The sequence below is a fragment of the Carlito syrichta genome, unplaced genomic scaffold, assembly GCF_000164805.1.
Source record: "Carlito syrichta isolate Samal-C Ts95f unplaced genomic scaffold, Tarsius_syrichta-2.0.1 Scaffold307258, whole genome shotgun sequence".
Classification (NCBI taxonomy): Eukaryota; Metazoa; Chordata; class Mammalia; order Primates; family Tarsiidae; genus Carlito; species Carlito syrichta.
Window position 1 is genome coordinate 566,663 of NW_007251354.1, and position 13,357 is coordinate 580,019.

At 39.4% G+C, this 13,357-nt stretch overlaps 1 protein-coding gene across 2 annotated transcripts in view; it reads left to right on the forward strand.

Annotated features, from left to right (window-relative positions):
* The window catches only part of P4HA1 (prolyl 4-hydroxylase subunit alpha 1), a 137,197-nt gene that overhangs the window by 52,832 nt on the left and 71,008 nt on the right, over nucleotides 1-13,357 (forward strand). The window contains exons 2-3 of one of the 2 annotated variants that reach the window (XM_008064293.2): nucleotides 10,111-10,217; nucleotides 11,639-11,735. In XM_008064293.2, coding sequence (XP_008062484.1) covers nucleotides 10,142-10,217; nucleotides 11,639-11,735 — 173 coding nt within the window. In that variant the 5' untranslated portion in view covers nucleotides 10,111-10,141. Of the gene's footprint in view, nucleotides 1-10,103; nucleotides 10,218-11,638; nucleotides 11,736-13,357 lie in introns of those variants that run through there. The other variant, XM_008064292.2, reaches the window with a different exon arrangement.

Here is a 13,357-nt window from a genome sequence, read left to right on the forward strand (position 1 = left end):
TTTTTTTTTTTTTTTTTTGAGTTGGAGTCTCACTCTGTCGCCCAGATTGGAGTGCAGTGGCCGGGAGCGGGTACCAGTGATCCTTCCGCCTCAGCCTTTCAAGTAGCTGGAATTACAGGCATGCGCTACCACGCCTGGCTGACTTTTTGATTTATTGTAGAGATGAGGTCTCGCTGCCCAGGCGGTTCAAGAACCCGTGGATTCAGGCAATCCACTCACCTCAGCCTCCCAAAGGCATGGGATTACAGGCTGAGCCACCGAGCCCGGTTTGTACCACATTTTTAAAATCCAGTCCTCTTTTGATGAACAGCATGGTTGGTTCCAGGTTCTTGCTGTTGTGAACAATGCTACGATAAACATATGTGTGCACTTATCATTTTTATAGAGTGATTTGAGTTCTTTAAGGTATATTCCCAGTAGGAGGATTGCGGGATCATATGGGAGGTCGATATTTAGAGCTTTCAGGAATCGCCACACTGTTTTCCACAGAGGTTGCACTACTTTGCACTCCTACCAACAGTGTAGAAGTGTTCCCTTCTCACCACACCCTCTCCAGCAACTGTTATTTTTTGAGTTATTGATAATTGCCATTCTGACTGGAGTTAGGTGGTATCTCAGCGTGGTTTTGATTTGCATCTCCTTGATGATTAGTGAGGTTGAACACTTCTCCATGTATCTGTTGGCTGCTCGGATGTCTTCCTTTGAGAAGTGTCTCTTCATGTCTTTTGTCCACTTTATAATGGGGTTGTTTGTTTTTTCTTTTCAGCGCGTTTGAGTTCTTTGTAGATCCAAGATGTTAAGCCTTTGTCAGACCTGTAGTTGGCAAATACTTTTTCCCAGTCTGTGGGCTGTCTCCCTGCTCTGTTGATGGTTTCTTTGGCTTTGCAGAAGCTTTCAGTTTAATGAGGTCTCACTTGTCTATCTTATCTCTTATGGCTTGTGAGTTTTGGGTTTTTTCAGGAATTGGATGCCAGTTCCAATTTCCACAAGGGTGTGTCCTGCATTTTCTAAGGTTCTTATGGTTTGAGGTTTTACATTTAGATCTCTGATCCATTTAGAGTTAATTTTTGTGTATGGGGATAGATAGGGGTCTTGTTTGAGTCTTCTGCATGTGGTCAGCCAGTTTTCCCAGCACCATTTACGGAATAGGTTCTCCTTTCCCCAGTGGTGGGTGCTGGAGGCTTTGTCGAAGATGAGTTGGTTGAGAAATTGAGGTTTTGCTTCTGGAATCTCAATTCTATTCCATTGGTCTGTATGCCTGTTCCTGTACCAATACCAAGCTGTTTTGATTATTGTAGCTTTATAGTAAAGTTTGAAGTCTGGTAGTGTGATACCTCCTGCTTTGTTTTTTTTTGCTGAGGATTGTTCTGGCTATTCTTGGTCGTTTATGTTTCCATATGAATTCCTGTATTGTTTTTTCTAGCTCTGAGAAGAATGTTGCTGGTAGTTTGATGGGTATTGCCTTAGGTAGAATGGACATCTTTATAATGTTGATTCTTCCAATCCATGAGCATGGGAAATCTTTGATTTCTTTGAGCAGTGTTTTATAGTTTTCATTGTAAAGGTCTTTCACATCTCTGGTTAGGAAGATGCCAAGGTATTTCATTTTTTTGTGTGGCTATTGTGAAAGGGATTGTGTTTTTTATTTGGGTTTCTGTTTATTATTGGTGTAAAGAAATGCAATTGTCTTTTGCACATTTATTTTATACCCTGAGACTTTGCCAAAGTCCTTTATCAGTGCAAGGAGGCTTTTGACAGATTCTCTTGGGTTTTCGGGTACACAATCATGTCATCAGCAAAGAGGGATAACTTGACTTCCTCTTTTCCTATTTGGATACCCCTGATCGCCTTCTCTTTTCTGATTGCTCTAGCTAGGACTTCCAATACTATATTGAACAGGAGGGGAGATAGTGGGCATCCTTGTCTTGTTCCAGTTTTCAGGGGAAATGGTTCCAATTTTTGTCTGTTTATGCTGTTCCAATTTTTGTCTGTTTATGCTAGCTGTGGGTTTCTCGTAGATGCCTTTTACTATTTTGAGGTATGTTCCATGTATGCCTAGGTGTTCGAGGGTTTTTATCAGGAAGGGGTGCTGGATTTTATCAAAAGCTTTTTCTGCATCTAATGATATTATCACGTGGTTTTTGTTCTGATGTCTATTGATGTATTTAATTACATTTATTGTCTTGTGAATGTTGAACCAGCCCTGCATCCCAGGGATGAAGCCTATTTGGTCATGATGGATGATTTTTGAGATGTGTTGTTGAATCTGTTTTGCTAGGATCTTGTTGAGAATTTTGGCATCTATGTTCGTCAAAGATATTGGCCTGTAGTTCTCTTTCTTTGTTGGGTTTTTACCTGGCTTGGGTATGAATGTGATGTTAGCTTCTTAGAATGATTTGGGGAGGGTTCCATCTTTCTCAATCGCCTGGAATACTTTCAGTAGGATTGGTATCAGCTCCTCCTTAAATGTCTTATAGAATTCTGCTGGAAAGCCATCTGGTCCAGGGCTTTTTTTTGTAGGTAGTTTTCTTATTACATAGTCAATTTCCTTGATTGTTATTGGTCTATTTAGGGTCTTGATTTCTTCTTGTTTCAACCTAGGCAGGTGGTGTGATATCAGAGAGTCTTCCATTTTCTTAAGGTTTTCCAGTTTGTTTCCATACAAGTGTACATAGTAGTCTCTAATGATCTTTTGTATTTCTTCAGGGTCAGATGTGACTTCATCTTTTGTGTTTCTGATTGTATTTATTTGGGCATTTTCTCGTTTTTTCTTGGTCAGTCTAGCTAGGGGACCATCAATCCTTTTTATCCATTTAAAGAACCATCTTTTTGTTTCACTGATTTTTTTTGTATTAACTTTTTGTCTTCTATGTCCTGGATTTGGGCTTTTATTTTGGTGATCTGGATTCTTCTGCTCCTGTTAGGGTTTTGGTGGTCTTGCTTTTCCAGCTTCCTAAGGTGACTTGTTAGGCTGTTGATTTGTGATCTTTCCATTTTCTTCATGTGTGTTTGTAGGGATATGAATTCCCCTCTTACTACTGCTTTCATGGTGTCCCAGAGATTTTGGTAAGATGTCTCTTCATTTTCATTTGTTTCCAGGTATCTTTTTTTTTTTTTTTCTTTTTCAGTTGGAGTCTCACTCGGTCGCCCAGACTGGAGTGCAGTGGCCGCTCCTGGCCACCGCAACCTCGACCTGCTGGGCTCGGCGATCCTTCCTCCTCAGCCTTCTGAGTTGCTAGAATTACAGGCATGTGCTACCACGCCCGGCTGATTTTTTGATTTATTGTAGAGATGAGGTCTTGCTGCCCAGGCGGGTCTCGAACCCACGGGCTCAGGCAGTCCACTCACCTCAGCCTCCCAAAGGCGTGGGATTATAGGCTGAGCCACCGAGCCCGGCTCCCAGGTATCTTTTAATTTCTGTTTTGATTTCATTGTTGACCCAAGAGTTGTTTAGCATCATGCTGTTTAGTGTCCATGTCTTTGTGTGTTTGGGGGGAAACTTGTTGGTGTTGATGTTTATTTTTATTCCGCTGTGGTCTGAGAAAGTGCATGACAAAATTTCGATCTTTTGAAATTTGTTTATGCTTGATTTATGACCAAGTATGTGGTCTATCTTAGAGTGCGTTCCATGCGGTGCTGAGTAGAATGTATATTTTGTGGTTGTTGGGTGGAGTGTTCTGTAGGTATCAATTAAATTCATTTGGTCAAGAGTCACATTGAGGTTCTGGATCTCATTGCTGATTTTTTGTCCTGATGATCTGTCTAGGGTTGTGAGTGGGGCATTAAAGTCCTCAGTTATGATGGTGTTAGAGTCAATATCTTTCTTTAGTTTTCATAGAAACTGCTTTATGAAAGTTGGCGCTCCTATGTTGGGTGTATATATGTTTAGGATAGATATTTCTTGTTGATGGAGTGAACCTTTTATCATTATGTAGTGGCCTTCTGTATCTTTTTAAATTTTTGATAGCTTAAATGGTATTTTGTCTGAAATTAGGATGCGATTCCTCCTTTCTTTTGTGTTCCATTCACCTGAAAATTTGTTTCCCATCCTCTTACTTTGAGTCTGTGTGTGTTCCTTCTAGTGAGATGGGTCTTTTGAAGGCAGTATATTGTTGCCTGGTGATATTTTATCCACTTTGCCATTCTATGTCTTTTCAGTGGTGCATTTAGTCCATTCACATTCAGGCTAATTATTGAAATGTGAGCGTTGGTCCCTATCATAGCGTTCTTATAGAGCTGTTGTTGTTGTTGTTCCTCTTGGTTTGTTGTTTTTCTTTTGGTTTTGGGGTTGGTTCATGTGTATTTTATTCTTTTTCCTGTACACTTGTGAAGAACGTTGTTCTTTTTTCCTTTTGTTCTGTGTTTAGTACTTTCTTAAGTGTTTCATGTAGCGGTGGTCTGGTGGCAGCGTAAGTTCTTAGAGATTGGATATCTGGGAAAGATTTTAATTCTCCCTCGCTGATGAAGCTTAGCTTGGCTGGGTAGGTTATTCTTGGTTGAAACTGTTTATCTTTTAGGACTTTGAAGATAGGCCTCCAAGCTTTCCTAGCTTGCAGGGTTTCTGTAGATGAATCTGATGCTATTCTAATTGGTCTAATTGGTAGGTGATCTGGCCTTTTTCTCTTGCTGCCTTTAGGATTTTTTCTTTTATACCTTCTTTGTTTAGGTGAATTATTATGTGTCTGGGAGTGGTCTTCTCATTTGTTGTCTTGCAGGAGTTCTCTGAATTTCTTGTGTGTGAATTTTTGCGTCACTGATAAGATGAGGGAAGTTTTCTTCAATAATCTCATGGAATGTTTGTTCCAAGGTGGTTTCTGTTTCTCTTTCTGTTTCAGGAAGACCAATTACTCTTAGGTTCTTTCTCTTGAAGTGATCGCTCATCTCTTAAAGGTTTTGTTCTGTCTTTTTAAGCTTATTTTCTATGTTTTTAACAGTTTGGGTTAGTTTTATATTTTGGTCCTCAAGCTCTGAGATTCTTTCTTCTGCTTGGCTAATTCTGCTTTCCATGCTTATCAGTTTGTTATTTATTTCGTTCACAGTATTCTTTATTACTGTTATCTCAGTTATCAACTCCTTCCTAATTTCTTCTTGTCTCTCCTCAATTCTTTTTAATCTCTCCAGTAATATCTTGATATCTAGGTTTGTAGTTTGGGACCAGTCATTCTGGGGGCTCTTCACTGTTTGCATTCCAGAGTCAGTTTTCTCTGTGTCTGCCCTCCCAGGGGTCTGGGAGAGACCCATATTCTTCTTTTGGTTTTTCTTCATTTGTGTAGATTTTTCTCTCTCCCCCCCTTTCCCTCCCCTTCTTTAATTCTGTTTTTCAGGGACGGTGGGATTGCTTTTGCTTCGCTTATGCAATCTCCTGTTCTTCCTTATGAGGGTCCTCTGACTTTGTTCACTTTTGAGGCTGGAGTATGGGCTGCGGGCTGTACTTTTTGCATTTTTGAGGTTTAATTGAGGGGGAAACTGTGATTCAGAATCTATCTGCTGATTCCAGCATCCACAAACAGGTGTATTGGCATACTGGAACCTATTTCCCACTGCCTTACAATCTGTCTATGCAGCGGGATGTAGGTTTGGTCCCTGGAACAAAAGGAGGCATGAGAAAGGAAAATAATGGAGGAAGGAGGGGGTCAATAGGAAGTTAGAAAGAGAGAAGAGTGAGAGGGAAAACAGACATACATACCAACTAACAGGTGAAAAAGAGACACAAGGCCAGAGAGAAGTGAAAAAGACACACAAGCAAAGTTCCCTAAAGCGTACCGGTAACCACACAAAGAGAGTCCAATAAAATCATGCCTTTTGATGTGTTTTCCCCAACCCAAACAGATAGTCTAAGTCAAAAAGCAAACAAAAGTGAGCAAAACAAACAGTCAAAATGATAAAATCAAAAGTCAAAATAAGAAATCAGACTAGCCCTGGAATCTTTCCCGATTGTCTAATGTCTCTTCAGCTCTGATCTCCAGCCTCTCCCCTTTGCTTTCTTTGCAGGCAGCTAGATTTGCTCGCAGCTTGGGTTTGTTCTTTTAGCCTGCTGCCTGAGAGGTCTGCGATGCTGAGTTGCCTGTGTTTGATTCAGTGTAGGGGAGGGGATGTGTCTCCTGTTTAGCGACGTTACCTTAGGAACCAAGGTGGAGGCTGCTCGTAGGTGGGCAGGGCAATGCAAATCTCTGCCTGGAAAATGGCCGAGGTGGGCAGCTCCTCTTTCACGGATCCTTTCTCTCTGCTTGTCTGGGTCTCTGGGTGATCTACTATGATGGGCTGTGGTGGCATGCGAGGCACTGGGGATCAGCTACACAGCTGGATGCTGGATCCGGTGTGCCACCAGCAGACTGGGGTGGAGGAGGAAGCTGGGAATTCCCAGCACCTCCTTAAGATATGCTATTCCCTTACACAAGCATGGGGTCGTATGCTGGGTGCCTCAGCCAGGGTGGGCCCAGAGCTCCAAAGGGCAGGTGGTGAGCGGTGAGAGTGACTTTGGGTCCCTCACAGGGTACTTCAGCCAGAAATGGAGCTGGTATCTCTGAGGGGCGGGTGCCTAGAGCCTCCCTGGGTGACCGGGGGCTTGGCACTGGGTGAGACAATGTAGCCAGGGAGGGAGCTGAGATTCCCGTGCGGCAGGTGGGGGCCACGTATAGTGGAGCAGCAGCAGCCAGGAGCCGCAATACCTGGCCCTGCATGAGACCGAGGGTCCCGGGCCTCGGACTGGTGCAGCTGGCAGAGGGCAGGGGGGTGGGGGAAGGAAAGTAAGAGTCTTTTTGGGAACTCACGTTCAGAGAATCTCACAATTTCACCTGTGCTGTCGCCATCTTACCAGAACCCCAATCTTATTTTTTCACTTCACAAGTTAAAGGATATGTTTCTTGTATATTTCTTTTTTTTTTCTTTCCTTTCTTTTTTCTTTTCTGAGTTGGAGTCTCCCTCTGTCGCCCAGACTGCAGTGCAGTAGCCGCTCCCAGCCACCGCAGCCTCGACCTGCTGTGTTTCGGCGATCCTTCCCCTCAGCCTTCCAAGTAGCTAGAACTACAAACGCGTGCTACTACGCCCGGCTAATTTTTTGATTTATTGTAGAGATGAGGTCTCGCCAAGTTGCCCAGGCGGGTCTTGAACTCGTGGGCTCAGGCAATCCACTTACCTCTGCCTCCCAAAGCGCGGGATAACAGGCTGAGCCACTGAGGCTTCTTGTACGTTTCTTGACATATAACAACATCATTAGATTAATTTTAGTTGTTACTTTGTTAAATTTGTTTAATTATTTGATGGGCAAAAATGGTGTCTTTTTTATGTCATTAGTTACTAATAAGTTTGAGCATTTATTTTTGTTTCGTTAACTATTTATATTTTCTCTTTGTGGTGTGCCAAATTCTTTAGCTGCTTATTTATTAGCATCGTAGTGGTTTTCTCACTGATTTGTATGAGCTCCTTAAAAGAGGTCTATTTACTTTATATGGTTTTCTACTTTGTTGTATTTTATAGGTTTTTTTAAACATATAAACTATTTTGTGTATTTAAATCTCATCTGACTTTTGATAGATTGTTTTCTCTCTTTTTTTTTTGGAGTTGGAGTCTCACTATTTGTCACGGTGGTCTGGAGTACAGTGTGGCACGCTCAAGGCAACTGTAGCCTTGACCTGCTGAGCTTAGGCGATCCTTCCGCTTCAGCCTTCCAAGTAGCTGCCACTAGCTACGCCACCATGCTCAGCTAGTTTTTGTGATTTATTGTAGAGATGAATTCTCATCAAGTTGCCCAGGCTGGTCTCGAACCCCTGGGCTCAGGCAATCTTCTCACCTTGGCCTCCCAAAGTACTGGGATTATAGGCCAAGCCTCTATGCCCAGCCCTATTTTCTCATTTTTAAGTTTAGAAATTCTCTGCTTTCAGAGATGTGATAAGTTTTCTTTTGTTATTGTTTTATGTTGTTTTGTTGACAACTGCTTATTCTATCTAGAATTTATTCTGAAGCATGATGTAAAGTAAAGGTATATTAATGTTTTGAATTTTTATGTAAGTGCTAGCATTTTAAAAATATTCAAGCTATTGTATTTGAAGATAAATCCTGTGTTAAGCTTCTTTTTAGTCATTTCTGTAGGCTTATGGTTCTTGATTCATTGTGAGGTTTGAGGACAATGAGAGATTACAAAGAAACTTTGTGAGTGTATTTTAGCAACGAAAAAAATAACCTGTTATCTCACAAATCTAAACTCTTTCAGAGTTAAAAGTTCAGCCATTTATGATTTTGTGTTTTTTGGAAATGACATTTATCCATGAAAAAAATTATGACAGAAATCTGTTTAAACAGAAAATTCTAGGCTCTTTAGACAGCCCAGAGTTTTGAAAAAGTCTTGTGCTTTGGCAGGATCCCAGGAGAGGAAGTGTCTACATCTGCTACATTCTAGAAACCTTCTCCAAAGTGCTGTAACGTAGCCAAGAGAGCAGTGTATTTCACTACTGTGTGATTCTGGAAGTATCTGGAAGTTTGCAGCAGACTTGAGGGAGGAGATTTAGAACTACTTTCAGAATGCTAGTTTTTGTGGGTATCTATTTTTATTGAGATTCAAGTTAAAAGGAAAGTGGGATTATTTTTTAGCTTTTGTGGAATGGGGAGCTTTCAATGTGGATTAGAACCTGCTGGTTTTAGCTCAGGTCATATGGGAAGTGTCAGAGGAGCCTGCACAAAGAGGAACAGGGTGTCAAGTCAGAGTAACCAAAGGGAGCTTTGTTACTAGGGCAAACTATATTGTATGGGTAACTTATTCTCCTATAAGGTAATAAGGCCCATGTTTGTGGTGGAGAAGGAGCAAGAGAAGAGTGCAACAGGGCATCTGGGAAAGCATAGTAAAGCCTTTTACTAGTTAGTTGATATCTTTATTTGCCTGATGAATCCTCACTAGAAAAGACAATGCTACCAGGGACATAGAGCAGAAAGACAGAAGGGCGTTGCTGCAGGGTTGAAAAAAGAAAAAAGAAAGCCCCAGCTATGTCCTAAGTTAAGATATTTTTCTTTTTTCTTTCTTTTCTTTTTTTTTTTTTTTTTAATGTAGAATGCAGTAGATAAGAGAAACACTGAAGTCTGGGTCCTTTGAAATAAATTACTGGTTTAAGTGGGAAGGACTGTTTATTCATTCTGAATTCTCTACAACTCAAAAAAACAAACAGACCAGGGTAGTGGTACACCCCTGAAATTCCAGCTACTCAGGAGCCTTAGGCAGGAGAATCACTTGAGCCCAGGAGTTCAAGTCCGACCTGGGCAACATAACGAGACAATCCCCGTTCTCTGTCTCTAAAACAAAACAAATCTAAAAAACAGTATCATTGCAATATAATTCACATACCATATAATTCACCCATTTGAAATTCATGATCAGTGGTTTTTAGTACTTTCACAGAGTTGTTCAACCATAGTCAGTCATCACAGTCAATTTTATTTTATTTATTCGTTTGTTTTTTACAGATAGGGTGATGCTTTGTTGCCCAGGCTGGCTTGAACTCCTGGGTTCAAGCAATCCTCCTGTCTCAGCTTCTGGAGTAGGTAGGACTAAGGCACATGCTACTGCATCCAGCCAGTCAATTGTAGGACATGTTTCTCATTCCAAAATCTACAACTTTCAATTGAATTTATTTAAAAATGTTAAGTTATACAGGGAAATTATAGAACAAGCTTTGAAATCTCTTTACAACATTCTAACATCTGGAAAATGTATTGTTAATATTTAAAAATAAGTTAATAAATCAGTATGTTTTATGGTTTAGATCTAGATCACAGAGAAAACTTATATCAGGCTGTATGAAAGAGCCATTCCTATTCAATTACTTTAATTATAATAGTAACTAAGGAGAAAATAAACTCAGCTTGAATTTTTAAGCATAAGTTATCAGATAATAACAAACATATTTTTTTCTCTCATATAAAATATCAGGATAGTACTCTATATGAGAATAAGATGGTAGCTATTATTAAATTATTAAGCAATTTATAAGAATTAATATTAATTCTATGAATAGCCTTGGAGTTTTTTACTTTTTTCATGGAAATAATGGGCAAAGAAGAACTCTTTTCTTTCTCTTTTTTTTTTTTTTTAAAGTAATGGGTGTTTTTCTCTCTCTTTTGTAGGTTTTGATCTTACAAAATCAAGTCTTCCAAGATGATCTGGTATATATTAATTGTAGGGATTATAGTTCCTCAGTCTTTGGCCCATCCAGGCTTTTTTACGTCAATTGGTAAGTTTTACTGTTTTTTGGTTTGCGGTATTTTTGCATTTAAAAGTTTCCATTATTTAGTGTTTTAAATCAATAAAAACAAATACAGTGTAATCCCAAAGGCTGAAGCATTGGTTTGCTTCCTGTTCCCCTAAAAGGTCCTCTCTCTTTTTCTTAATTTAGTATTTTCTTTAAACTTTTTTCCTGATTATAAAGATGATACATATTCAGGTTAGAAACTTATGAAAATTTAGAAAAAACATGTCAAAGAAAGTTATCCATTAATGTGTCTATCCAGCAAATAATTTAGTATGCGTAGTCTTTTTTTCAGTGCATAGATACCCAAGTAATATACTGCATATTATGTTCAAACTTGCTTTTTTAGTTTTAATTTATTGTGAACACAAGTAGTTTTTTTCTACATCATAATTTTTAAAAAAATCTTTAACAGTACTGCATAAAATAGCATATTGGTTAAAAGGAGACAAAACAGAATTACGTAGAATATAAAATTTCTCCATGTCCCCTGCCTCCTAGAATATTCCTCATAGTTTGATATGTATCCTTTTGTTTTCTTGTATGCATCTATCTTAAATGAGATTTTTCCTTCATGGTGTTGACCAGTTTTACCCTGTGGAATTGTAGAGCAGACTAAAACATAAATATTACATATTTATGACACCTGATTTCAGAATGTAAAACGATGAGTCCTCTCATCCTATTATAAATAACTAAATATAGATTATTTGAAACTTTTTTTTTTGAGCCAGAATTTTTTTAAAAAGCTGTACCCCAGGCTGGAGTATAGTGGCACGCTTACACCACCACAGCCTCAATCTTCTGGGTTTAGGTGATCCTTCCACCTCAGCCTTCCAAGTAGCTGGAACCACAGGTGTGCACCACCACATCCAGTTACTTTTTTTTTTTTTTTTTTAATTGTAGCAACGAGGTCAGGCCAAGGTGCCCAGGCTGGTCTCAAAACCCTGGACTCAGCCAATCCTCTCACCTCTGCCTCCCAAAGTGTTGGGATTACAGGTGTTAGCTACCACACCCGGCCTTATTTGAAACTTTTTAAAGTGTGGGTTTTTTAATTGAACAATTTCAATTCTGATTAGTCTTAGAAACAAAAGTAAGGGAGAAGTAGGGAAGAAGAAATGATCTTTGGAAAGTAGTGTTGTTTTGCAATATGAAAATAAATTTGTAAATGAAAAGATATTTACCAACATAGTCTAAGCTTATAAAATTAGAACTGAAATGCTTGATTAGAAAAGTTTGTGGCTTTATTTTGATTTATCTAATAAAAAAAAGTGACTCCAGCATATCTGATTCATGCCAGTTAAATCTTCTTGTAGAATGATGCATTCTCAATCATTCTTAAATTATTGTAAAATATTTGTGTTGAGGAATATTAGTGTTGATAATCTTCCCCTTTTTCCTTCTAGGTCAGATGACTGATTTAATTCATACTGAGAAAGATCTGGTGACTTCTCTGAAAGATTATATTAAGGCAGAAGAGGACAAATTGGAACAAGTAAAAAAGTAAGCAAAATGTTTTACTTATGATTGTAATTCCACCTGGATGTTTCCTTTTTTGAGCCAAAACATTCTTTGAATAGAAATGAAAGCCATCTTTCAGTCTTACAAAGCCAGGTGAAATGGTTAAAATACGAGTATAGAATGAGAGTGAAGTCTGGACCAAGATTCACATGGAAGAACATGGATTGAGATAAGAATGTGGAAGGATATAGAGAATCGACTGACAGATTTTAAGTGTTGCTAATATCTTCTACCCTTCTTTTCCCCCCTTACAATTAAGTTACTTCCTGGAGTAACTTTCTAATTCTATTTATCCTTTACTCCTTTGGTTCCATTGTATAGTTATAATGATGAGTATGGTTAGTATTAGCTATTTGATACAGTTCTTTTCAAATACCAATTTATTTTTTATTAACTTAGATTCAGAGTTAATCCTGACATGAGAATTCCTGTCTTTTATTTAGTGAGTAGCTAATTATTCAGTTTTTTGTTATAAAATATAGGCCTCAGATACTGGATGTAAAAATTGGGTATAAGTTGCCAGATGTGGTGGCTCACGCCAGTAATCCCAGCACTTTGGGAGACAGAGGCGAGAAGATTGCCTGAGCCCATGGGTTCAAGTCCAGCCTAGGCAACTTGGTGAGACCTTGTCTCTACAATAAAAAAAAAAAAAAAAAAAAAAGTAGCCGGGCATGGTGCCACACGTCTGTAGTTCAGCTACTTGGAAGGCTGAAGTGGAAGGATCGCCTGAGCCCAGCAGGTCAACGCTGGGGTGGCTGTGAGTGTGCTGCTGCACTCCAGCCTGGGTAACAGAGTGAGACTCTGACAAAAAAAAAAAAAAAAAATTGGGTATAAGTTGATTAAAATTAACATGTGACTGAATTTGGATGGCTAATTTGTACTTTGTAATAATCAGTTATTTGACCTTAGGACCTATGGGGAAATGAATTTTTAGACTTTTATTAGAGGGAGTGAATCACAAGTTTTACTAAGATAAAACTTAATACATTTATTGTAACCATTTGGGAGAAACAAAAGTAAAACAAAGAGTATATAGTTGTATTTTGATTCTTCCAAGTTGGATCTTATCCGTGAGGGGAATCTTGCCCTTTTTTTTTCTTTTGAGATAGGATCTCACTCTGTTGCCCAGGCTGGAGTACAGTGACGCGATCATAACTCACTGCATCCACAAACTCCTGGGCTCAAGCAATCCTCCTTCCTCAGTCTCCCAAGTAGCTAGGATTACAGGTGTACACCATCACACCCAGCTAATTAAAAAACCTTTTTTTTTGTAGAGAAAGGGTTGCTCTATGTTGCCCTGGCTGGTCTCAAACTTCTGGCCTCAAGCAGTCTTCCCCCCTCCTAAGGTGGAGATTATAGGTGTGAGCCACTGTGCCCAGCCAGGATCTTACTTTTTTTTTTTTTTAGTGAGAAAGCAGGATTTATTTATTTACGTGCCTGTTTATTTATTTATTTATTGAGGTGGAGTCTCACTCTGTTGCCCAGGCTGGAGTGCAGTGGTATACTCACGGCCACCCCAGCGTCAACCTGCTGGACTGCTGGGGCTCATTCGATCTTTCCACATGATCCTTCCAAGTAGTTGGAACTACAGGCGCTTGCTACCA